Source organism: Lissotriton helveticus, chromosome 7 (assembly GCF_964261635.1).
Source record: "Lissotriton helveticus chromosome 7, aLisHel1.1, whole genome shotgun sequence".
Lineage (NCBI taxonomy): Eukaryota > Metazoa > Chordata > Amphibia > Caudata > Salamandridae > Lissotriton > Lissotriton helveticus.
The window spans coordinates 1097477131-1097500875 of record NC_136068.1 but is presented as its reverse complement, the minus strand read 5'-3'; the positions used below and the strand labels follow the sequence as shown (position 1 = coordinate 1097500875).

Sequence of the window (23745 nt, the reverse complement as noted above, 5' to 3'; positions counted from 1 at the left end):
GCGAGGGGCAAGTTCAAGATAGGGCGATAATTTTTCGGATCTGAGGAGGACAGTTTTTCTTTTATCAGAGGCAAGACTGAGGGCCAGATGTATGACCCTATTTTGCATGCTCAGACGGGTTTGCGACCCATTCACGCATGCAAAATATTATTGGGCCATGTACAAACCCTGTTTAGCGATTTATTTGTGAATAGGATTTGCGACTCGCTGTTAGGAAGGGCCATTCCAAGGGCGTCCCTTCCTAATTGCGACTTGCTACCCTATGTAAGAATGTTTTGCGACCGCAATTGTGGTCGCTAAACACTCACAATATACCGCCCTCTTCAAGAGGGTGGTAAATCACTCGCAAAAGTGAAGGGGTCCCTAGGGTACCTCTTTCCCTTTCTGAATGCAGGGGAAAATATTTTTAAGGGGCAGGCAGTTGTCCCAGGGACCACTACCTCCCCTAAAAAAATGAAACTAAAACGTTTAATTTTTTTTTTTTTTAATGCATCTTGTTTTCCTTTAAGGAAAACGCGCTGCATTTTTTTTTTTTTTTAAACTGCTTTATTTAAAAGCAGTTCCATACATGGTCTACTGAGCCCAGCAGGCCACCATCCCTGGGAGGGCCAGCCATTCCCAATGGGGTCGCAAATTGCGAGTGCCTCATAAATATTGAGGAGGCATACTATTTGCTACACCATTGGGAATCGCAAACCGTGTCTCAGACACTGTTGTACATGGCATTTTGCGACTCACAATTGAGCGTGATTTGCGGGTTGCAAATTGTCATGGTCTTACATCTGGCCAAAGTCTTTGTTCCAGGATTGGGAAATATTCCAGGATTGATAATTTCATTGTAAATGGGAGTCAGCTGGTTAGTAATTGTCTCTGCGACTTAATGGAGAATTGTTGGAGGATAGGGGGTCATCAGGTGACCCAGATTTGCTACTAAGAATTAGAGGGAGTACTTTTTGAGTGGTAAGTGGAGAAAATGAATTTAGAATTTTAGTTGGATGACTTTGACTTATGACCTCAGTTGTGCTTGGCGTCCCAGAGGTGAAAGCCGAGAAGATATTTAACACTTTCGACTGAAAGGTTAACGCAAGCATATCACAGAAGGAAGGTGCAGGGCGTGTGCCATCAGCAGGAGAGTATTATCCTATGAGGTTAAGGGAATGAAGGAAGGTAAAATCATTAACAAGTTCATGTCCTGTCAGACCCCATAAGCGGTGTATTGCCTCAAATGCCCCTGTGGACTTAGATACATAGGGAGCACGATAAACAATGTAAAACTGAGGATATTGAACACATGCGGGCCATTGTGAAAAAGGATTTTAATTATCCTGTGGCACGACACTTCGCAATCAAACATAATAGCAACAGGGACCTGTTGCAGTTTTTTTGCCTAGACTGTGTACCGCAGAGTATACAAGGAGGTGATAGAGTATTGAAACAAAGGAGATTGGAGTCTCGCTATATTGTAGATTTGCACACTAAGTCCCCCAATGGACTAAATAGTGGGGAAGAATTGGCCGTTCATTTGGGGAACTAACTCTCTTTCATCCCTTCAATCAATGATTTTCATGTTAAGATGAATGTCTGTAGATATTACTCAATTTGTATGGTTCTGTTATTCTAGAATAGAAGTCATTTCATGGTACGTCAATACACGGCTATATCAAAGATGAAACTATGGCAGGGGATTAAAGCAACCTCCCGCGAGAGGTTGCAATTGCCGATCCATGGCGAGATCATTAACAATTAATTCACGGTTGATGTGTGTGTAAATCATGTATACATTCGACTTTGGTTAATTTTATACCATGTAAATTTCAACTGTGAATGTGTTTATAATGCGTGTAAAGTATATACTTTCAAGATGGCGCGCGCGATGCAGCGTTCAGGCCAGCCCTTGTTTGTTTCATATGAAATGTTTTCATACTTTAAAAATGGTGTTGCGTTATGTGCCGCTTGTTGACACTGACGAAGGAACTGCTTCCGAAACGCGTCTGTCGATAGCGAGATTTAAACACAGCTAAACGAAGCCCTGAGAGCGCTGTCTTCCTTTTTAATGGGTAAAAGGATTGTGAAGCGTTTATATTTTTGCGGGGCACCACCGCAACACGGCACCCGCCCGCAGAGTGACTCCCGCCGTTTGGTGCAACAGGAGCTGATATAGATATATATATACATATATATATATATATATATATATATATATATATATATATATATATATATATATATATATATATATATATATATATATATATATATCCATCCCAATTCTATATATATATATCGATCCCAATTCACAAGAACGTAGTCCAGGCCACCAATAGTTTTCAAATTCCGGATTTAATCACAGCCTTACTCGACGCGTTTCGGGAATTGTCTTCCCTTTCTCACGAGTACAAGAGTCTGTTTGCATCCGACTTTTAAAGTAAATCACGTGATTTGTGTTTGAAAAAATAATAATAAACATAGCCAACAGACTACCAAAACATCATACGTCTGGAGCTATGTAATACATTCATCTTTAAGCAACGTGTGGCATTTCATTGTATCGGCATTTTACACATTGTTTGTCTACCTGTATATACTTTAAGCACAAAGAAAATTAGAACTCATTCTATTAGAGCGGTATTCTGGCATAATTGTTTCGAAGCCTCGAAAATTCAAACTGATTTTGAATACACGGTAACATTCTTAGTGAAATACATTCTCATCTTTTGATTTAAGGTAACGACTTTGCAGGTTTATTCATTGTGATACCTAACACTGCGGAAAAGAAAAAATTTAAATTAAATGAAACGAGTGACGATGCAATCTACTCAAAGCCTCGAACTCTTAATCACAGAGTTCATGTCTACCCGCCTTGATCGTCCATTTGTTAGAGCTATCCCGCTAACTCTCGTTCCGTAGCTGTAAATATCAACCAGTTATATTACAACAGCTGCATGCGAAGGACTGATCGCATCTTTAGTCAAAAGGACCGTTTGTGTTCCATTGTCCTGGTTGATCTTTTACTTTCATTTAACCTACACCATACTGGTGCTCGAAGTTCTGCCCAAGTGGGCCAGGGGTTATTCGCTCAAAAGTCCGTTTAATGTCAAAACCAGATCATGACTTACACCAGAACACACCTTTTATTGTGCCATTGCCCAGCGTGGTTTCTGCAACTCGATACATACTGCCACACACTTTCTGATTGTGCTGTATTTTCATACTCTCCCACATTCAATGGCACCTGTGACAAATGATAAAATACAGTGATTAAATAACCTGCCCAATTCGTGCCTATAGTTCATTCATTCAAAATTAAAATCAAGATCAGAGGACAGATCAGCAGAAACCATTGTTGCACACAAATAATTCAATTCATCCAAGATGTACACCTAGAGCTTCATCACAGTTGTGCCCCTGGGGCTGTAAGGTATGATATTTGATTATAAATCTTGACTCCAGGCGTCTAAGCTCTTGAAGTCTGTTTCCGCCTCTTTCTCTTATGGGTACTTGGTCTAGTACCACATATGAGAGGAGGCTGTTGTTGCTTCTGTGGTGGGATGCAAAGTGTCTAGCCATGGGATACTGTTTATCCTGATTTTTTATGGCTCTTAGGTGCTGTAAGATCCTGTCTTTGGCCGGTTTAATTGTACTGCCCACATAGAATTTGTTGCATGGGCATTTGAGTGCATATACCACATACTCTGTGTGGCACGTCAGATGTTTGGTAATTTTGAAAGGCATACACAGATGTGATAATTTCACCTCTTTGACATTGTGGCTGAATTTGCACGCTTTACACCGGCCACAAACATAGAATCCCTGTATTGGATTAGTTCTCTTTTTATTGACTATCATGGTTTGGCATACTTTGTCTTTTAGACATGTGGGTTTTCTGTACGTAATTTGGGGGTAGTCCCTGAGGCTTGGTTGAATGTCTTTATCGGTCTTGAGGGCATTCCAATATTTATTGATTGCTCCTCTGACTTCTTTGGTTTGGGAGTGGTAATCAGTGATGAATCTCACTCCTTCTTTTTTTCAGTGGCTAAGGGTTGGTTCATATCCCTCTCTTCCACTTTTCGTACCGCCTCTGCGATACATTTTTTATTGTATCCTCTGGACTTAAACCTGTCACACATGATGTCTCTTTCTTTTTCATAATCCAACTGTCTGGTACAGTTTCTTCTGGCTCTCAGTAGTTCACCATACGGAATTGAGTTTATCAGATTTCGGGGGTGGCAGCTTTGTGCATGGAGGAGACTGTTTCCTGCAGTCTCCTTTCTGTACAATGTTGTCACTAGATTTGTTTCTCCTGTGGTAATTTTTAGGTCTAAGAAATCAACAGTTTTCTTGTCAATGTGGCTTGTGAATGACAAATTAAATTCATTCACATTAAGGACAGCCACAAATTCTTCAGCTTCCTCTTTGGTGCCTTCCCAAATTATAAAAATTTCATCAATGTACCGGAGCCATGTGCGTACTCCGGTACAGTATTGATCTAACTTTCTGACAATGAGTTCTTCCCACCACCCTAGGTATATTCCAGCAAAGCTCGGGGCAAAACAAGTGCCCATAGAAGTGCCAAGTAGTTGGTGGTAGATGGCACCATTGAACAAGAAATAGTTCTGGGTAAGACATGTATAAATCATGTCTAACACCATTTCAGTATGAAACAGGTATGAGATTGATCTTGTGCTTAGAAAATGTTTGCATGCTTTTATACCCATTTCGTGGGGGATATTGGTGTACAGGCTGTTCACATCCAGTGTCATAAGAAGACAGCCTGCATCAACTTTGACATTAGATATTTTTTCTAAGAAATCACCTGAATCCCTCAGATATGAGGGAAGGCCCTGCACGATTGGCTGCAGAAAATGATCTACATATCTTGATGTATTTTCTAGGTTGCTATTTCTAGAAGATACTATTGGCCTGCCTGGAGGGTTGATGGGGTCTTTGTGCAATTTCGGGAGTAGGTACAGTGCCGGTATTTTGGGGAATTTACATTTTAAAAAATTAAACTCCTCTGTTTCTAAGAGTTTTTGATTCCTCCATTCACACAGTTTTTCATGATATGCTTGATTCTTACTCTCATATACTTTTCTATTGCTTTTCTCATACTTTGTAGTATCACTGAGTTGCTTCATACCCTCTTGTATATACATTTCTTTTGACATTACCACAATATTTCCCCCTTTGTCCGATTTCTTTATCACAATGTTATGGTCATTACTTAAACTTTCAATGGCTAATCTTTGCTTTTGACTCAGATTATTTCTTCCGCAATTTTTGTTATTGGCTAGTTTTTTTAATTCTGTGATAACTCCCTTCTCAAACACATCAATTGCTTCATTATTAATCATAGGCAAAAAAATAGATTTTGGTTTAAATCCACTTTTGCTACTCAAATCCAGCCTGATATTTTCATTAATTAGATTGAGGGTGGGGTTCTCAATTACATCGGGATTTCCTTCTAGTTCATGCATTACTTGTATCATATCCGCATCTCCAATTTGTAATGTACTTGGAGTCTCAGAACTTGTACCTGGTTCACTGTTAATTCTGGTGGCGAACCATTTCCTCAGTCTGAGTTTCCTAGTAAATTGGAAAAGGTCTTTGCGGCTCTTAATAACTCTTAATTAACCTCTCCGACAGGAGCCTCAACACTACTGAAAGAGAGGTACTATCCTTTGGATTATCATTTTGCCCTACTTCTAACTTTAACTATACCCAGAGCCGCATAGACCTTTTCCAATTTACTAGGAAACTCAGACTGAGGAAATGGTTCGCCACCAGAATTAACAGTGAACCAGGTACAAGTTCTGAGACTCCAAGTACATTACAAATTGGAGATGCGGATATGATACAAGTAATGCATGAACTAGAAGGAAATCCCGATGTAATTGAGAACCCCACCCTCAATCTAATTAATGAAAATATCAGGCTGGATTTGAGTAGCAAAAGTGGATTTAAACCAAAATCTATTTTTTTGCCTATGATTAATAATGAAGCAATTGATGTGTTTGAGAAGGGAGTTATCACAGAATTAAAAAAACTAGCCAATAACAAAAATTGCGGAAGAAATAATCTGAGTCAAAAGCAAAGATTAGCCATTGAAAGTTTAAGTAATGACCATAACATTGTGATAAAGAAATCGGACAAAGGGAGAAATATTGTGGTAATGTCAAAAGAAATGTATATACAAGAGGGTATGAAGCAACTCAGTGATACTACAAAGTATGAGAAAAGCAATAGAAAAGTATGAGAGTAAGAATCAAGCATATCATGAAAAACTGTGTGAATGGAGGAATCAAAAACTCTTAAAAACAGAGGAGTTTAATTTTTTAAAATGTAAATTCCCCAAAATACCGGCACTGTACCTACTCCCGAAATTGCACAAAGACCCCATCAACCCTCCAGGCAGGCCAATAGTATCTTCTAGAAATAGCAACCTAGAAAATACATCAAGATATGTAGATCATTTTCTGCAGCCAATCGTGCAGGGCCTTCGCTCATATCTGAGGGATTCAGGTGATTTCTTAGAAAAAATATCTAATGTCAAAGTTGATGCAGGCTGTCTTCTTATGACACTGGATGTGAACAGCCTGTACACCAATATCCCCCACGAAATGGGTATAAAAGCATGCAAACATTTTCTAAGCACAAGATCAATCTCATACCTGTTTCATACTGAAATGGTGTTAGACATGATTTATACATGTCTTACCCAGAACTATTTCTTGTTCAATGGTGCCATCTACCACCAACTACTTGGCACTTCTATGGGCACTTGTTTTGCCCCGAGCTTTGCTGGAATATACCTAGGGTGGTGGGAAGAACTCATTGTCAGAAAGTTAGATCAATACTGTACCGGAGTACGCACATGGCTCCGGTACATTGATGACATTTTTATAATTTGGGAAGGCACCAAAGAGGAAGCTGAAGAATTTGTGGCTGTCCTTAATGTGAATGAATTTAATTTGTCATTCACAAGCCACATTGACAAGAAAACTGTTGATTTCTTAGACCTAAAAATTACCACAGGAGAAACGAATCTAGTGACAACATTGTACAGAAAGGAGACTGCAGGAAACAGTCTCCTCCATGCACAAAGCTGCCACCCCCGAAATCTGATAAACTCAATTCCGTATGGTGAACTACTGAGAGCCAGAAGAAACTGTACCAGACAGTTGGATTATGAGAAAGAAAGAGACATCATGTGTGACAGGTTTAAGTCCAGAGGATACAATAAAAAATGTATCGCAGAGGCGGTACGAAAAGTGGAAGAGAGGGATATGAACCAACCCTTAGCCACTGAAAAAGAAAGTGTAAAAGAAGGAGTGAGATTCATCACTGATTACCACTCCCAAACCAAAGAAGTCAGAGGAGCAATCAATAAATATTGGAATGCCCTCAAGACCGATAAAGACATTCAACCAAGCCTCAGGGACTACCCCCAAATTACGTACAGAAAACCCACATGTCTAAAAGACAAAGTATGCCAAACCATGATAGTCAACAAAAAGAGAACTAATCCAATCCAGGGATTCTATGTTTGTGGCCGGTGTAAAGCGTGCAAATTCAGCCACAATGTCAAAGAGGTGAAATTATCACATCTGTGTATGCCTTTCAAAATTACCAAACATCTGACGTGCCACACAGAGTATGTGGTATATGCACTCAAATGCCCATGCAACAAATTCTATGTGGGCAGTACAATTAAACCGGCCAAAGACAGGATCTTACAGCACCTAAGAGCCATAAAAAATCAGGATAAACAGTATCCCATGGCTAGACACTTTGCATCCCACCACAGAAGCAACAACAGCCTCCTCTCATATGTGGTACTAGACCAAGTACCCATAAGAGAAAGAGGCGGAAACAGACTTCAAGAGCTTAGACGCCTGGAGTCAAGATTTATAATCAAATATCATACCTTACAGCCCCAGGGGCACAACTGTGATGAAGCTCTAGGTGTACATCTTGGATGAATTGAATTATTTGTGTGCAACAATGGTTTCTGCTGATCTGTCCTCTGATCTTGATTTTAATTTTGAATGAATGAACTATAGGCACGAATTGGGCAGGTTATTTAATCACTGTATTTTATCATTTGTCACAGGTGCCATTGAATGTGGGAGAGTATGAAAATACAGCACAATCAGAAAGTGTGTGGCAGTATGTATCGAGTTGCAGAAACCACGCTGGGCAATGGCACAATAAAAGGTGTGTTCTGGTGTAAGTCATGATCTGGTTTTGACATTAAACGGACTTTTGAGCGAATAACCCCTGGCCCACTTGGGCAGAACTTCGAGCACCAGTATGGTGTAGGTTAAATGAAAGTAAAAGATCAACCAGGACAATGGAACACAAGCGGTCCTTTTGACTAAAGATGCGATCAGTCCTTAGCATGCAGCTGTTGTAATATAACTGGTTGATATTTACAGCTACGGAACGAGAGTTAGCGGGATAGCTCTAACAAATGGACGATCAAGGCGGGTAGACATGAACTCTGTGATTAAGAGTTCGAGGCTTTGAGTAGATTGTATCGTCACTCGTTTCATTTAATTTAAATTTTTTCTTTTCCGCAGTGTTAGGTATCACAATGAATAAACCTGCAAAGTCGTTACCTTAAATCAAAAGATGAGAATGTATTTCACTAAGAATGTTACGTGTATTCAAAATCAGTTTGAATTTTCGAGGCTTCGAAACAATTATGCCAGAATACCGCTCTAATAGAATGAGTTCTAATTTTCTTTGTGCTTAAAGTATATACAGGTAGACAAACAATGTGTAAAATGCCGATACAATGAAATGCCACACGTTGCTTATAGATGAATGTATTACATAGCTCCAGACGTATGATGTTTTGGTAGTCTGTTGGCTATGTTTATTATTATTTTTTCAAACACAATCACGTGATTTACTTTAAAAGTCGGATGCAAACAGACTCTTGTACTCGTGAGAAAGGGAAGACAATTCCCGAAACGCGTCGAGTAAGGCTGTGATTAAATCCGGAATTTGAAAACTATTGGTGGCCTGGACTCCGTTCTTGTGAATCGTGAACGAGTGTGTTGGTATGTGAAGGGATTGGCGATCCCGTCCTCGGCCCGCCGCTGCAAGAGGCCACTACAGCTTGGCGCCAAAACTTAGGCTGGAATATATATATATATATATATATATATATATATATATATATTGTAACGCAAAATGCCTGAGCATTTAAGGGGCACACTGCGGGACTCTACCTTGCGGGCTTGTTCGTTCCAGCACACGTCTTCACACTGCATATTGTTTCTTGCCCGACGCGTTTCTGGGGGAACCTCCCCCCCTCCTCAGGGGCTGCTTCCATCAGACGCCCGAAGGTGCATCATTTGTTTTCTTGACCTTTTGTTATCACAAGTCTCAAGGTAGGCGTGTTTTATCATCTTGCGTCATACCCAGCATTGTGGGACTTGTAGTCACTGTGATGATGCACATATTTGTGTAGACTTTTTAGTGAAGTCGAGGGTCTGGGATCCATCTTGCTTTCAATTATTACCTATAGTAGGCTGCCTGTGTGTTTTGGTGCGCTGCATGTATCATAACGAGTCCTGCGCTCATACTGCTTCCAAGTAGTTTGGAGACACGAGCTTCATCCAGCCGCTCGTTAGTTCCGGTTGGCCGGCGATGGTGCTCCCTCCACGGCCAGGCTGCCGTGTTGTAAATTGTAACGCAAAATGCCTGAGCATTTAAGGGGCACACTGCGGGGCTCTGCCTTACGGGCTTGTTCGTTCCAGCACACGTCTTCACACTGCATATTGTTTCTTGCCCGACGCGTTTCTGGGGGAACCTCCCCCCCTCCTCAGGGGCTGCTTCCATCAGACGCCCGAAGGTGCATCATTTGTTTTCTTGACCTTTTGTTATCACAAGTCTCAAGGTAGGCGTGTTTTATCATCTTGCGTCATACCCAGCATTGTGGGACTTGTAGTCACTGTGATGATGCACATATTTGTGTAGACTTTTTAGTGAAGTCGAGGGTCTGGGATCCATCTTGCTTTCAATTATTACCTATAGTAGGCTGCCTGTGTGTTTTGGTGCGCTGCATGTATCATAACGAGTCCTGCGCTCATACTGCTTCCAAGTAGTTTGGAGACATGAGCTTCATCCAGCCGCTCGTTAGTTCCGGTTGGCCGGCGATGGTGCTCCCTCCACGGCCAGGCTGCCGTGTTGTAAATTGTAACGCAAAATGCTTACATTCGAGGATTCGCAAGGTGATGGCTCGATGGTCTCAACCTTTTGGCAGCAGTGCTGGATACCGACTAAGTGGCCTGACGTGCAGGCTAGTGATAACACGAACTAGATATAAAGGACAGACTTCAAAAACTCTTAAAGAATGGCTGCCATTTTGGACCATAGGGGCAAGGTCGCGCCATCTTGGAGTGGTGTACAAAGTGCAGTGAATCTATGTTAGTTGATGCCGTGGGGGTGCACATAAAGTAGCATGCAATGGAATACTAGGTGACAGAATAGTAAAAATACATGTCTACAATTGTAGTAACTTCATTATAGTTATCATATTTAAATTTTCATTGACATTAAGTTCCATCTGTGCATTCATCAATCCATTTGCAGGGATAATTATTGTACAGTGGACTCTGTTTGGACTTACAACAAACTGAAGCAGAGAAAGTGAGGAAATGTCTTGTACCAGATTTAGAGCAATCAGAGCAAGGAGGTCCAATCTTCCGCCCTGTTCAGACCATTGTGCATTGCATCAAACAGAATAATACTTTTAAGTTCCTCCTTGTTCAGTAAGCTAGCCATGTTGCCACCTCTTGGTGGTAGAGACAATACTTTGCAAACCACAATGAGGACGACATCAGATGGACAGTTTTAAAAGTATTGACTCTACCACCAAGAGGTGGCAACATGGCTAGCATACTGAACAAGGAGGAACTTAAAAGTATTATTCTGTTTGATGCAATGCACAATGGTCTGAACAGGGCGGAAGATTGGACCACCTTGCTCTGATTGCCCTAAATCTGGTACAAGACATTTCCTCACTTTCTCTGCTTCAGTTTGTTGTAAGTCCAAACAGAGTCCACTGTACAATAATTATCCCTGCAAATGGATTGATGAATGCACAGATGGAACTTAATGTCAATGAAAATTTAAATATGATAACTATAATGAAGTTACTACAATTGTAGACATGTATTTTTACTATTCTGTCACCTAGTATTCCATTGCATGCTACTTTATGTGCACCCCCACGGCGTCAACTAGCTTAGATTCACTGCACTTTGTACACCACTCCAAGATGGCGCGACTTTGCCCCTATGGTTCAAAATGGCCGCCATTCTTTAAGAGTTCTTGAAGTCCGTCCTTTATATCTAGTTCGTGTTATCACTAGCCTGCACGTCAGGCCACTTAGTCGGTATCCAGCACTGCTGCCAAAAGGTTGAGACCATCAAGCCATCACCTTGCGAATCCTCGAAGGTAAGCAATAATTGGAACTGATTACAGTCCCTAGCCTGATCCCCGATTTTGGCTCGGTTTCATTTTTCATCCGACTCCCCTTCTCCCACAGGGCCCATTCCCCACCGTGGGACGCCCACCATCACAAGAGCACGCACTCGGCACCTCCTCGCGGCTCCATATGATTCACGAAACGGACCGCGGCTCCCCGACCTCATTGAGCCCTTACGGAGTCCGCCAATAATCTTTTTTAAAAGTACGGCTGTACTTGTATCATTTCTCATTCAGGTATGCCTTACTCTGAAATTACCAGCCACTCTACCGACTATTATTCACTTTACCAATTCAATTGTAAAACTTCCTTCAATAGGTTATTCCTGCACCTTGCAACCGTCCATAATACCCTGAACCCCCGCCAAGCCTTGCGGCTCCCCACACCAGCAGCCGCATTAAAATCGGACTTGGTAGTAGATTCAAGTCTGACTACACATGAGTCCTTGCACAGCTAGCCGGTTCAGCCACTTTTAAACCACATACGTCGCCACTATGCACTTCCTCTTCACGAACAATGTTATGCACAATAGAGATCACTGTTTGCTATCGCGTGTCATAAATCCGACGCCGAGCACCGAATTGGATCTATCTGTCACAACGCCGTTGTTTAAATTTCGTTAGTTAATTTTGCACTGCGCCGCAACTTTCGAAAATTTGACTCACCTTTTATTCTGCATGAGTCCGTTTGTACACGCTCTTCCAAGCAGTTTTAATTGACTTATGGTTTACACGGTCATAAATGCACCTAAAGTTTTTTGTACAAGTTGTAATGACATGCTGCCCAACCTTATTGTTAAACCTTAATTTTCTGTCCTAAGGATACTTTCCTGATCTTTTCCTTGCACTTCCCCTTTTTTCCCCCTTTATTAACAGGTTGGAACCACACCAGGCAACTAATCACAATAGTCCTGATGATGATCCCGGTTTATTAGGAGCAAGGGGATCGAAACGTCAACCTTTTTAAATACAGCACTACATATATGACCATTGTGTTTAAATGCGTGTAGTAACTGTAATTGTGAGCTTGCAATGATAAGTAACGGTTTACAAGTCACAAAATTGGCTCCACTTCTTTTTGCCTGTTATTTTTTCCTTTACTTTATTCTTTGTCACTTTGAATGATAGGTACAGGACTGTGCCCTATCACTTGTTTGTATGTCAATTGTTATTATCTCATCTTTTGTAAAATAAACACCTGTGGCCCGGCTGGGTACACAGAGTGAACTGAGTTTATAGTGCTGACTCTAGTCTATAAATATATTGTACATAATTGTTTCTTCCTTACTACTAGGACCTTTGTTTTTTATAGTAGCTCCTGCTTTCAAGAGCAGGCCCCCTTCCTGTCTCCCTGCCTTTTCGGCGGGAAAACACGTGGAAAGTTGTGCCCATGTCTGCCAACCCCACTCCTCATGTGAAGGAGGCAAGGGGAAGCCTACTTTTCAGTGCCTTTCATCTTGCAGATAGCAGGCCCTCTCCAATCAGGATTGGGGATTGTGCACACTCCCACATGTAGTCACCCTAAGGTCAGTAGCCCATTGGCTACTCGCCTCTAGACCCCTAAAACGCCCCCTAAATACAGTATTTTGGGGCAGCCTCAACCAAGAAGTCTGGTTCCTGCAACCTACGAAGAAGAACGAAAGAAGACGCCCATCAGAGGAGACAGCAGAGAAGAACTGACTTGGCCCCAGCCCTTCCGGCCCGTCTGCAGTATCCAGAGATCCTGCGCCAAAAGTCACCTTGTACTGCAGCCAGCGACCTCCAGAACCCCTTGGAGGACTGACAACATCGACCGGATCTCCTGTGAACAGCAGCTCTGTTCAAAAGAAACAGCCAAGAAAGACTCCGAGCCTGCTGAGGACAGAAAAACCCAATGCCTGGAACCACCACTGCACCCAACGCCTTCAGCCCGAGTCCAAGTGGCCCACAGGTCCCAGCTAGGTCCCCCAGCGTTCCAGAGTCTGAGTCCACCGTGAGTTGACCCCTCCAGGACTCCCCGACATTACCTGCAGCCTCTGCACTGAGACCCCTCAACCGTGAGTGGGCACAGTAAGTTGAAATCCGACCTCAAAAGACTCCCCTGCACCTCAAAAGACACCTCAAAAGACTCCCCTGCATCCAGCCGCTCTGCGCCCTGGAGAAAAGAACCCGAGGTGCACCTATGTCTCTGAGCCCGCCAACTTACCTGCCCAGCTATTGGTTCCTCCTGGTAGTCTTCCTGGAATGAGCCTGCAGCTAAAAAACAAAATTGGCTGTCCCCATTGAAAACAGCAGGGCATCCGACGCCAAAACAGCACCCTGCACCCGGCCGCCCCAGTGGCGCAGTGGGTGCTCTTTGTATGTTAAACCGGATCCCCCTTTGCCCTGGCTCCCACAACCTTGTGACCTACTCGTGAGCAGCCACCAACCGGAGGCCCCTTAACCCCCATTAGATAATATTGGGCCTCAGCACTCTGCACCCGGCCACCCTAGTGCAGCCGATGATGCTTTGAGAGTGCATCCTTGACCCCGGGGAACCCTACTTCTAACCACTACCAACTCCAACAACCAAGTTCTTACCTGTTAACCGAGAACCACAAATTCTCCTTAGGAATACATTGACTGTTTTTCCTTGAAAATGTTCTGTTGAGTTGGTTTAGTATGAGAACTTGAAAAACTGCAAATATTGAAAACTACTTTACTTACCTTTCCTCTGGGAAATGTCCCAGTGTGATATCTAGGCATATCACACTGATTAGAAAAAGTAATCCATAAAGTAATCTGCAAAGTAATCAAAAGTGATCTAACAGTAAATTCCACTGTATTGAAAAGATTTACAAACCTGTAACAAAGACATTTTCATTCAGCTTCTTGTATTATTCAACCTGCATTGATAAGTACCATTTACACTTACATGTACCAGGCTTTCATGGTTCTAGAAAATAAATATAACTAAATAATATTTTTTATACAAACAAATTGGTGTGAGTTCAGTCTTAAAGTGTCTGACATCATTTGCTGCCTGAGTGTGTACAACAAATGCTCAACACTAACCCCTGATAAAGCCTTACTGCTCGACCGCACTACCACAGATAGAGAGTACCGTTGTGATTCTACTGGACTCTGTGCACATAATACCTCATTTTGGTATTGTATATACAAAGCCAGCTTCCTACACTAATGAATTTTAAAAGTTGGGTTTTGTTTGTTGGAGGACGGTAGACGAGGATTCCATTAAAAGTTTTTTTTGCATTTAAGTTTAGTTTAAACGTAAATGCTTCGTAGTCCTTGTTATAGGGGAAGGGTGTGCAGTTAATGGAATAGGTTTCCTTAAAGGTAACTGTGATGCCGCCTCCTCCTCTGCTCACAGGTCTGGCTAGCCTAAGTATGGAGTATTCAGAAGGCATGGTCAGGTTAATATCTGGACCTGCCGCTCGGTTTAGCCAGGTTTCCGTTAAAAAGATTTGATGCTGCTCGATAAGAATTTTAAACTCCATGCTGTTTTTCACTAGCGATCTGGTGTTAATGAGTGCGCATTTTATAGATTTGGCTGGTTGTTTATTGACAAACCCTTTGTAGAGCTGAGCTTTATCCTTTATTTTTTCATTACAAAGGGTGAGTTTGCAAGTCTTGCTAGCCTTATTGTTAGTTATCACCCAGCTGCACTATACTACAGTATGGCAACTTACTTACTGGTTGAAAAACAGCAACGCTTCTCTTGTGTAGGAGTATTTTATAATAGGATCTGATGTGAAACGAACAGGGGAGCTGGTTGCGTGCCGAACCCTGATGGGCGCAGACTGGCTTGCCGAAGGCACGTCAGCGGCGCAGTCGTCATTTTGAGCTGCAAGGTGAAGGGGGCGTGGTGAGGGAGGAAAAAAATACAAAAAGGATGTCCAGCAATCCCTTTGTTACCTATCGCAGGCTCCCCTGCTTGAAAGCAGCTACTGGTAAAATAAACAATAATTAACTGAATAGGGAGTAACAGTACAAAGCATAAACGGAATACAAATGACCAATCTGTCTAAACGTAGGGCGTTGTTCTTGCGAGATGGTGCTGCTAAGCGATGGGAGGCAGGCACCTCCCGAATACAAGGAAGGCATCGGTGAAGTCAGAGAATTTTTAAAAGCAAGCTACCTTTTCCCAAGGATCCTGGGCTGAATGAAAGGTGTTTACTCAGGTGATGGTTTAGGGAAACGGGAATTAACTTGTGTGGTTGATAATGAGAAGTGGCGGGTTCAGGTTTGGACAGGGACTATTATGATGTGGAGGCTGAGTGAGAGGAGAGAAATAGGGGTGGTCAAGTTAGAAGTTGAAATGGATAAAATAAAGGCAGGTTCAGGTGTGAGGGGCAGTGGGGGTAATGCTGGGCTGGGAGAGGGTTAACAGTGAACTAAGCTAAATGTGGGAGCTGAGAGTGTGTCTCTAGGAGTGTCTCAGGTAATTTTGGACAATTCCGTTGTGGATGTGAGAATACTAGGCAATAATAAGTTGGAATCGTGCACTTTGTGGGATGGGAAACACGGGGCACTCTAGGGATTCGAGGACTTTGAGTAATGAATAGATGGAGTTGCTATGTATTATCGTGGAAGAGTATCCTGCGATGAAATAATCCGAATTGAAGGTGTGAGGGCTCTGGAGTGAGTCGAGGATTGCCTATATGGGGTACAGTAAATGCAGAGGTGGAAGAGCAGTTGCTGTGGCTTTGAAAAGGGTTGTTGCTGGTTTGGTTGATGGTCAGGGTGAGTACTATATTGCATCCATGGTGGAAAGCTATATTTTAATAGGCTGCTATTCTGGTTTAGATGACTCTGCTTTGCTGATTTGTGGGCACAGGAGGATCCCAGAAAACAGGAAAAATTGTTGAACAACCATTAGTAACTGCCATTGCTGAAAATGGAGACTGAAAATGTCTAGGTCTCTAAAAACAATTCTAGTAAAAAAATAAATTAAAAAAACATGTTTTGTGGCAGTGAACTGGACAGCAAGCTTATCATAAATCCGATGTAATTAGCTTTTGCTGATCTAGAGCAAAACGAACAATTGATGGAGAGAATGCAGAACAATCTCATACATTCAACCCAGTACAGAGTTCTGGGTCTATATCCATTATTCTTTTGCTCACCATGCCATTCCAGTTTGAACCCAGCCATATGCAAATCAGTCTTGACCCTGCGCCCAATGGGAACAGTCCAGCCCGAACTGCCAGGCCAGGTCCTCCTTAAACTGGAAACAAGCATCCTAGGACCGGTTTCAGGGTTTCACCCTTCATCAGCCAGGATAGCTCGACTCCAGTGGCATGGAGAGCACGGGACCCACGTCTGGGTATACCCATCCCACTCGGGGTGACAAATACAAAAAGAACAATTGATGGACATAATGCAGAACAATGTCATACTTTCACCCCAGTACAGAGATCTGGGTCTAAATCCATAATTTTTTTGGTCACCATGGGAGGACCTGGCTTGGCAGTTCGGACTAGACTGTTCCCATGAGGCACAGGGTCAAGACTGATTTGCATATGGCCAGGTCTAAACTGGGGTGGCATGGTGAGAAAAAGAATGATAGATTTAACCCAGATCTCTTGACTGGGAGTGAATGTTTTGATTTGTTCTGCATTCCATCCATCAATTGTGTGTCTTTTACTGATCACTGACTAGAAGCAGAATATTTCTTCTTAATTAGATATCCACATTCCTTCATTAAACTCAGTGGAACAGATTAGGTCCGCTACTCTCTGGATTTGTTTTTCAAAGCCTGTTTATAAATTACAGACGTTTACCACTGACTGGGCAGGAATCCCTTTGGTGCCTAATGCGCAGGTACAGGTCACCTTTACCATATGCATTCCTTCAAATGTGGTCTTGCAGTTCAAAAACAAGATTCCTGGTTCACCATCCATCTGCTGCATTAGTCATACTAGCAGGCATGCACAGATGAATAGAAAACATGATCCATGATATGCACTTAAAGCATTCTTAAAGAACTCTAAGTGAGTTGTTGAGGTACTCGGAGTCCTGGTGTGGCATGTACCAAAGTAACTTGATCATCAGACAGGGAACATATGGAGTTCATTAATTGAATGATACCGTGGTGTGGTGCTAGCCAAAAGGAGCAGCTGTGGCAGCAAACCTCTAACTTTTCAGATTTAAAAAAATCTTTTTATCCTTTGTGATTCTCCGTCATGAGATTGAGTTAGTTACAACTATAGGGTTAAGTGAACTGGGCCTTTGAAAAACACACTATTTAGCCCTCCCCTAAAAATTACAAATATAACTCCTCTCTGGTACAGAATAGAGCAGTAAAATTATGCCAGACCGTAGAAAGTTGGATCATGCTTTGCAGCCTTTTCCTTTTCCAACTAGCACCAACTAAAAGAGATCCTGACATTTAAACACCTCTACCCAGTCTACAAAGCACACTGAATGCTCAGGCCCATAGTTACCTCCGTATACTGTCCCTACAATATGTGTCCAGAACTGGGCGTAAGATCTGTTGCTGAAGATAAAAGTCACCATTTATCAATCAATCAGAGTACTTGTAAAGCGCGCTACTTACCCATGAGGCTCTCAAGGCGCTGAGGGGAGGGGGTGCTGCTACTGCTCGAGGAGCCAGGTCTTGAGTAGTCTTCTGAAGGCGAGTAGGTCTTGGGTCTGCCGTAGGTGGGTAGGGAGGGTGTTCCAGGTCTTGGCGGCGAGGTAGGAGAAGGGTCTGCCGCCGGAGGTTGTTCGTTGGATTAGGGGAACAGCGGCGAGGGCGAGGCTGGCGGAGTGGAGCTGGCAAGCTGAGTCTGCTGTTCAGGTAGGCTGGTCCGGCGTTGTGGAGTGCTTTGTGTGCGTGGGTGAGGAGCTTGAAGGTGATCCTCTTGTCGACGGGGAGCCAGTGTAGGTCAGTCAGGTGGGGGGGTGATGTGGCTGCGGCAGGAGACGTTGACGATCAGTCAGGCGGAGACGTTTTTGATGCGTTGTAGTCATCGTAGGTGTTTGGCTGGGATTCCTGCGGCGAGTGCGATTGGGATGAAAGAAATTTGTAGGCATCTACTACAGAAACTTAAGTTAATAAGGATGATGGAGTATTGGCTAATTAAATGTCAGTTCTTAGAAAGGAGCGGAGAAGGTTATCTGGATGGCAAACAATCGGTACCTGTGTGGGAGCGTTTCAGAGAAATACAAGTCTGTCTTAAATGTATTTTATAGTTTTTGTCTGTGTGTCAGTAAAAGGATACCTAGTGCCCCCAGGTTGCCTTTGCTTTTCTCTGAGGCCTCATAGAGCTGTTCCCAGTGCTTCCTGTACTCGCGAAGTCCCGAATTGCAGAGTGTGTTCTACTCAGCAGACACCTACACTAATTTTAAATTCGCCTCCAGAGACCAGAACTATTAAAATAATTGTCTGGAAGAGAGAGCCTTTTTATTACTTTTTCACTTTATCACGTCACAACCACAATTACTGATCACTACTGTTTTTAACTGAGATTATTGCCACCCAGTCGGAGGTTGCATAAACCACTAAACCCTATGATTATGCAAACACGTGTGAGGGACAGCGGAGAACCAAGATATACCGCTCGAAACCGTAATTTACCAACACGTGCATGAGTGTTTTTTATTGGGACTAGTAAGAACCATTCCCGCATACCCGATGTTATGCAGGACAAGTGATCCTTCCTTTCTGATCAGAATATATATCAATACAGGAAACTGAATGGATCACGTATTCCTCCCCTCCCCCAACATTGATTTTTATATTATAGACTGGCATTTACCAATTACTGTCTGATCATTGAAGCAGTTTATTGTCTGGCTTAGGCAGTGGGCCCGGAAGTGAGAATGTTACATTTAGTTGTTGCCTATGGGTCCACTCAAGTGTCATCTTAGTTATGTTCCTACAATAAACCGTAACATTTTCAATGGAAATATCCTCGCTTGAAATGTTCAGTAAGGATGTAGAGTCAATTTCACTTGGATTTGTAATATTAACCACCTGCTTCTCTCCTTTCAGGACATAGACAAGTTTGGCAATGAGATCACACAGTTAGCTCGCCCTCTGCCTGTGGAGTATCTCATCATAGATGTGAGTACTGCTAAAATGTGTGAAACTGGGGTTTTGTGCAAATACAGGGATCCCTTCTCCTCCGCCTGACCTATGCTCTATATGAGTCTGGGCTTTGACTCTTTCGGGTGGCCTGGATATGTTTTATTCACCGATGATATATACTTGACCTGCACAGATTTGGTGCTAGATCAACTTGTATGGCCTTTTTTTTGTGAGTGGTTAAATCTGCGATCTCCATCCATGAGTATCCTCTAGGTCTGTATGTAAAGACAAGCCCCTCTTTTTTGGTGTTGTTTTTTATGTTCCCACGTTTGTCTTCTAGGCATGGCCGTGTAGCCTGCTCTTCTTTTAGGGTTTCTCGATAAGTGATCTTAACCTTTGTGTATTTTGCACACTTACATGTATGGCTGGCCATTCCTTCTGGTACCTTTCTGTGCTGTTTGTTTTCCCCCGTACTTTCTTTGTTGGTTTTTAGCAGGGAATGCACCCGAACTCCCGTAGCAGGCGAATGCAAGTCATATGTCACATTCAAATGACCGAGTGCAACTTCCCTCTGGATCGCATGTGCATAGCATTTTTTATTTTGAATAGAAAGAGACCTCTTACAGTAACTAGAAGGGCCCCTTGAAAAATGCAATGTAAGAATGGTGATGTCAGGTGCCCTACCCCAGCGCGGGTTCAAGAGCTTACCTCGGAACAAGACCATTCACTTTCATTTTAGGTTTCTGTTGCACTGACTTTGTTGTTTTGTTTTACTCTTAGATCCCCACCACCTTCCCCAAAGATCCAGTGTACACATTTTCTATTTCTGCAAATCCATTCCCCATCGAGAACCGTGATGTATTGGGAGAGACTCAGGTAGGTGCACAAATGAGAAGTTTCACGTTTGAACATCTGATAGAGCATCAGAAGTCTTTGAACACATTTGCTGATAATACATTATCAGAAGACAGGTTTACCTCCGTGTTTTATTCATCTCCCTTTTTAGGAAACTGATTTTTTGGGACTCTCGATGGTAACAGTGTAGGCAAAAAGTAGATATAGGTGCGGACAGAGCGGGTGATTTTGAACTCTACATACTGGTTGTGTACTAGTGATTGAGTTCTGTTACTGAATATACTGACCTTATTATAAGGAGTTCATCACAGCATTTAGTGTGCTAATTGTGTGTCAGTAAATGTGCCCCAGAATTGAATATAGAGTGTGTAAGTAATACTTCCCCATCGGTCCCCCTTCGCCAGTAGGAGGCATTGCAGAAAGTTTGCCCAGCATAGAAGGAGAGTAAACTAGAGATGCACAAATGTCTCACCAACAATATACCCTCAGGATTTCATGTCAAGACTGTTCTCTCTGCTTAATGAAATTGGGCATGTGAATGCTCAGTATACATGAAAACTGTATGCTAATATTTTTATTTTGTACTTTTATGATATTGATTTACTGATATTTTTGTTTGAGATTTCCTGATTCATGGTGCTTGGTTGACATATATAGTGCTAGCCACCACCTTCAAGGAGTGCCGGTGACTGCTAGAATGCTTGGGCAGTCCTAACATCTGCACTATTGCTCACTCTCGGATTCCCTTTCAGTGTGGAATCCTAAGAACATACTTCATCTGTGGAAAAGTTTAATTTATTTTTGTTTTATTTTTTAAACAATTTTTATTGAAATAATAAAAGCAAAAGTACCAGGCAATGATGAAGCAGTATTTGGATCTACAGTACAGAGTTACATATTGCAATACAAAGAACGTCGATATGCACAGCTCATTTCCCCATGTTGAGATAGAATAATAGGAACCAGCACATCCACGGACTGTTCAATACAGAGATGGTTTAGCGTGCAGACGATGCACGCACACCAGTTGGCATCTTGTAATCGAGCAATTACCTTGTATAGTTTATGTACAGCATCAATTCCAGTAGCATCCAACAATAAACGTCTTAGTTTAATTTATTTCTGATGATATTCATCTCCCCCACTGAACTTTTATTCCTTGATTTGCCAGAGGCAAATGCATAAAATATTAAATAACCTTTATATTCGTAGAATGTGTTGGCTGCAGATACGCATGCTATGCATACTCCTTCCATCTAGTGTTGGGCCCGAACTTTCCAAGTTGTTTTTGTCGAGGAAGCTTTATGATTGGCGCCATGTGTCGATTCTCCTCCCCCGGGATGGCATTGCGCATGTCAGTGTTTGTTCCTCAGAACGTTTTTTTCTGCCTTCGGACTCTGACTGATCACGCGAAGCTGTTAAAGATTCGGCGCCACAGGGCCTGCGGTAAAAAAGTCATCACCAGAATCTATTTCTACACCTGGGAAGGACTTCCTGGATTCCGAATACACTCAACCATCAACAATGATAGTCTTTGGGTGATGGAGGCAAAGAAAGAACTCTTCAGACTGTGTCCTCTGTGCAGAGCCAAGTACGCATACTCTGACACACATGACGTCTGTAACTTGTGACTCTCTCCGAAGCACAAAAAAGAACAGTGCGCCACCTGCGCATTGTTTAAAAATAAAATGACTCTTTGATCACAATGGTATTGATGTCTCACACATAATAAGGAGCATGCAACTAAGGCTGAGTTCTGCCAAGACAGCAAACCAAGCACCCCCACAGGAGGCGGGACGGTAATAGCCAGCCCACACTACTCCACGTCCGAATTATCTTCTGGGGAAGAACTAGCTCCAGTAAAACTCAAATCCCTGACGCTGACCACAGTCTTGAGTCCAAGGACCAAAACAAAACCACGTACGTGAGTATCACTATTCAAATGCAACAGCCAGACTTTTATGTAACATCTCCAGGCGAACGAGTGTCCGGGGCCACCTGCGGAACCTGCATTGGCTTCCAGTGACGCAGCGTATCATCTTTAAAATGCTCACTTTTGCTCATAAAGCCGTCTATGGCCAAGGCCCTACTTATCTGATGAAACGGTTTACCCGTTATCTTCCCAATCGGCCTCTGCGTTCTGCCTCCCAGAATTTGCTGCTGATACCATGTTTCCGGTACAAAAGGGGGGTAGTGATGGACGAAGCGTTTTAGCAAATCAAACACTCACCCCAGTCAAATGATCTGGGTTTAATCCATCACCGTTCTTTAGCCCACTCTGCCACCCCAGTTCAGACATGGCCATATGCAAATCAGTCTGACCCTGTGCCTCATGGGAACAGTCCAGCCCGAACTGCCAAGGATGCCTTCCCTGGACCGGAAACAAGCTTCCGAGGAAACAAGCTTCCGAGGACCGGTTTCTGGCATTACAGCCGTCTTCAGCCCGGCTTGCTTGAATCCAGTGGCAAAGTGAGCAAGGGACTCACGTCTGAGCATACCCTGCCACACTTATGGTGGCCAAAGCGGTACAAAAGGGGGTGGTGATGGACGGAGCGTTTGAGCAAATCAAACACTCACCCCAGTCAAATGATCTCGGTTTAATCCATCACCATTCTTTAGCCCAGTCTGCCACCCCAGTTCAGACATGGCCATATGCAAATCAGTCTGACCCTGTGCCTCATGGGAACAGTCCAGCCCGAACTGCCAAGCCATGCCTTCCCTGGACCGGAAACAAGCTTCCGAGGACCGGTTTATGGCATTACAGCCGTCTTCAGCCCGGCTTGCTTGAATCCAGTGGCAAAGTGAGCAAGGGACTCACGTCTGAGCATACCCTGCCACACTTATGGTGGCCAAAGCGGTACAAAAGGGGGTGGTGATGGACGGAGCGTTTGAGCAAATCAAACACTCACCCCAGTCAAATGATCTCCATCACCATTCCTTAGCCCAGTCTGCCACCCCAGTTCAGACATGGCCATATGCAAATCAGTCTGACCCTGTGCCTCATGGGAACAGTCCAGCCCGAACTGCCAAGCACCACCCCCTTTTGTACCGATTCTATGTTTCCGGCGCTCTCGGCTGGGGGCCAGTCAATTGCAGTTAAAGCTGCAATTGTTTGGAATTCGCTTCCTTTGACCCTTCGGTCTAATTCGAATTTTGCTCTCTTTAAAAAAGCTCTGAAAACGTATCTGTTCAAACTTGCTTTTTAGTCTGTTCTATTTCTTTTGTTATGGCCCTTTGCATTTATCCGTGCCAGGATACTCTGGTAGTAATTGAGCGCGCTTCAAAACTGCATATAACATAACTACCCCCATAAAATAATTATACATTCACCACCACCGATACCCCGACATGGTGCACCACAACCTTCCAGTTCAGGC

At 43.0% G+C, this 23745-nt stretch overlaps 1 protein-coding gene across 2 annotated transcripts in view; it reads left to right on the top strand.

Moving 5' to 3' along the window:
• Window positions 1–23745, top strand: part of NPLOC4 (NPL4 homolog, ubiquitin recognition factor) — a 652620-nt gene that overhangs the window by 509878 nt on the left and 118997 nt on the right. For both annotated transcript variants that reach the window (XM_078654232.1, XM_078654233.1), the window contains exons 13-14: window positions 19478–19549; window positions 20294–20389. In XM_078654232.1, coding sequence (XP_078510358.1) covers window positions 19478–19549; window positions 20294–20389 — 168 coding nt within the window. The remainder of the gene's footprint in view (window positions 1–19477; window positions 19550–20293; window positions 20390–23745) is intronic.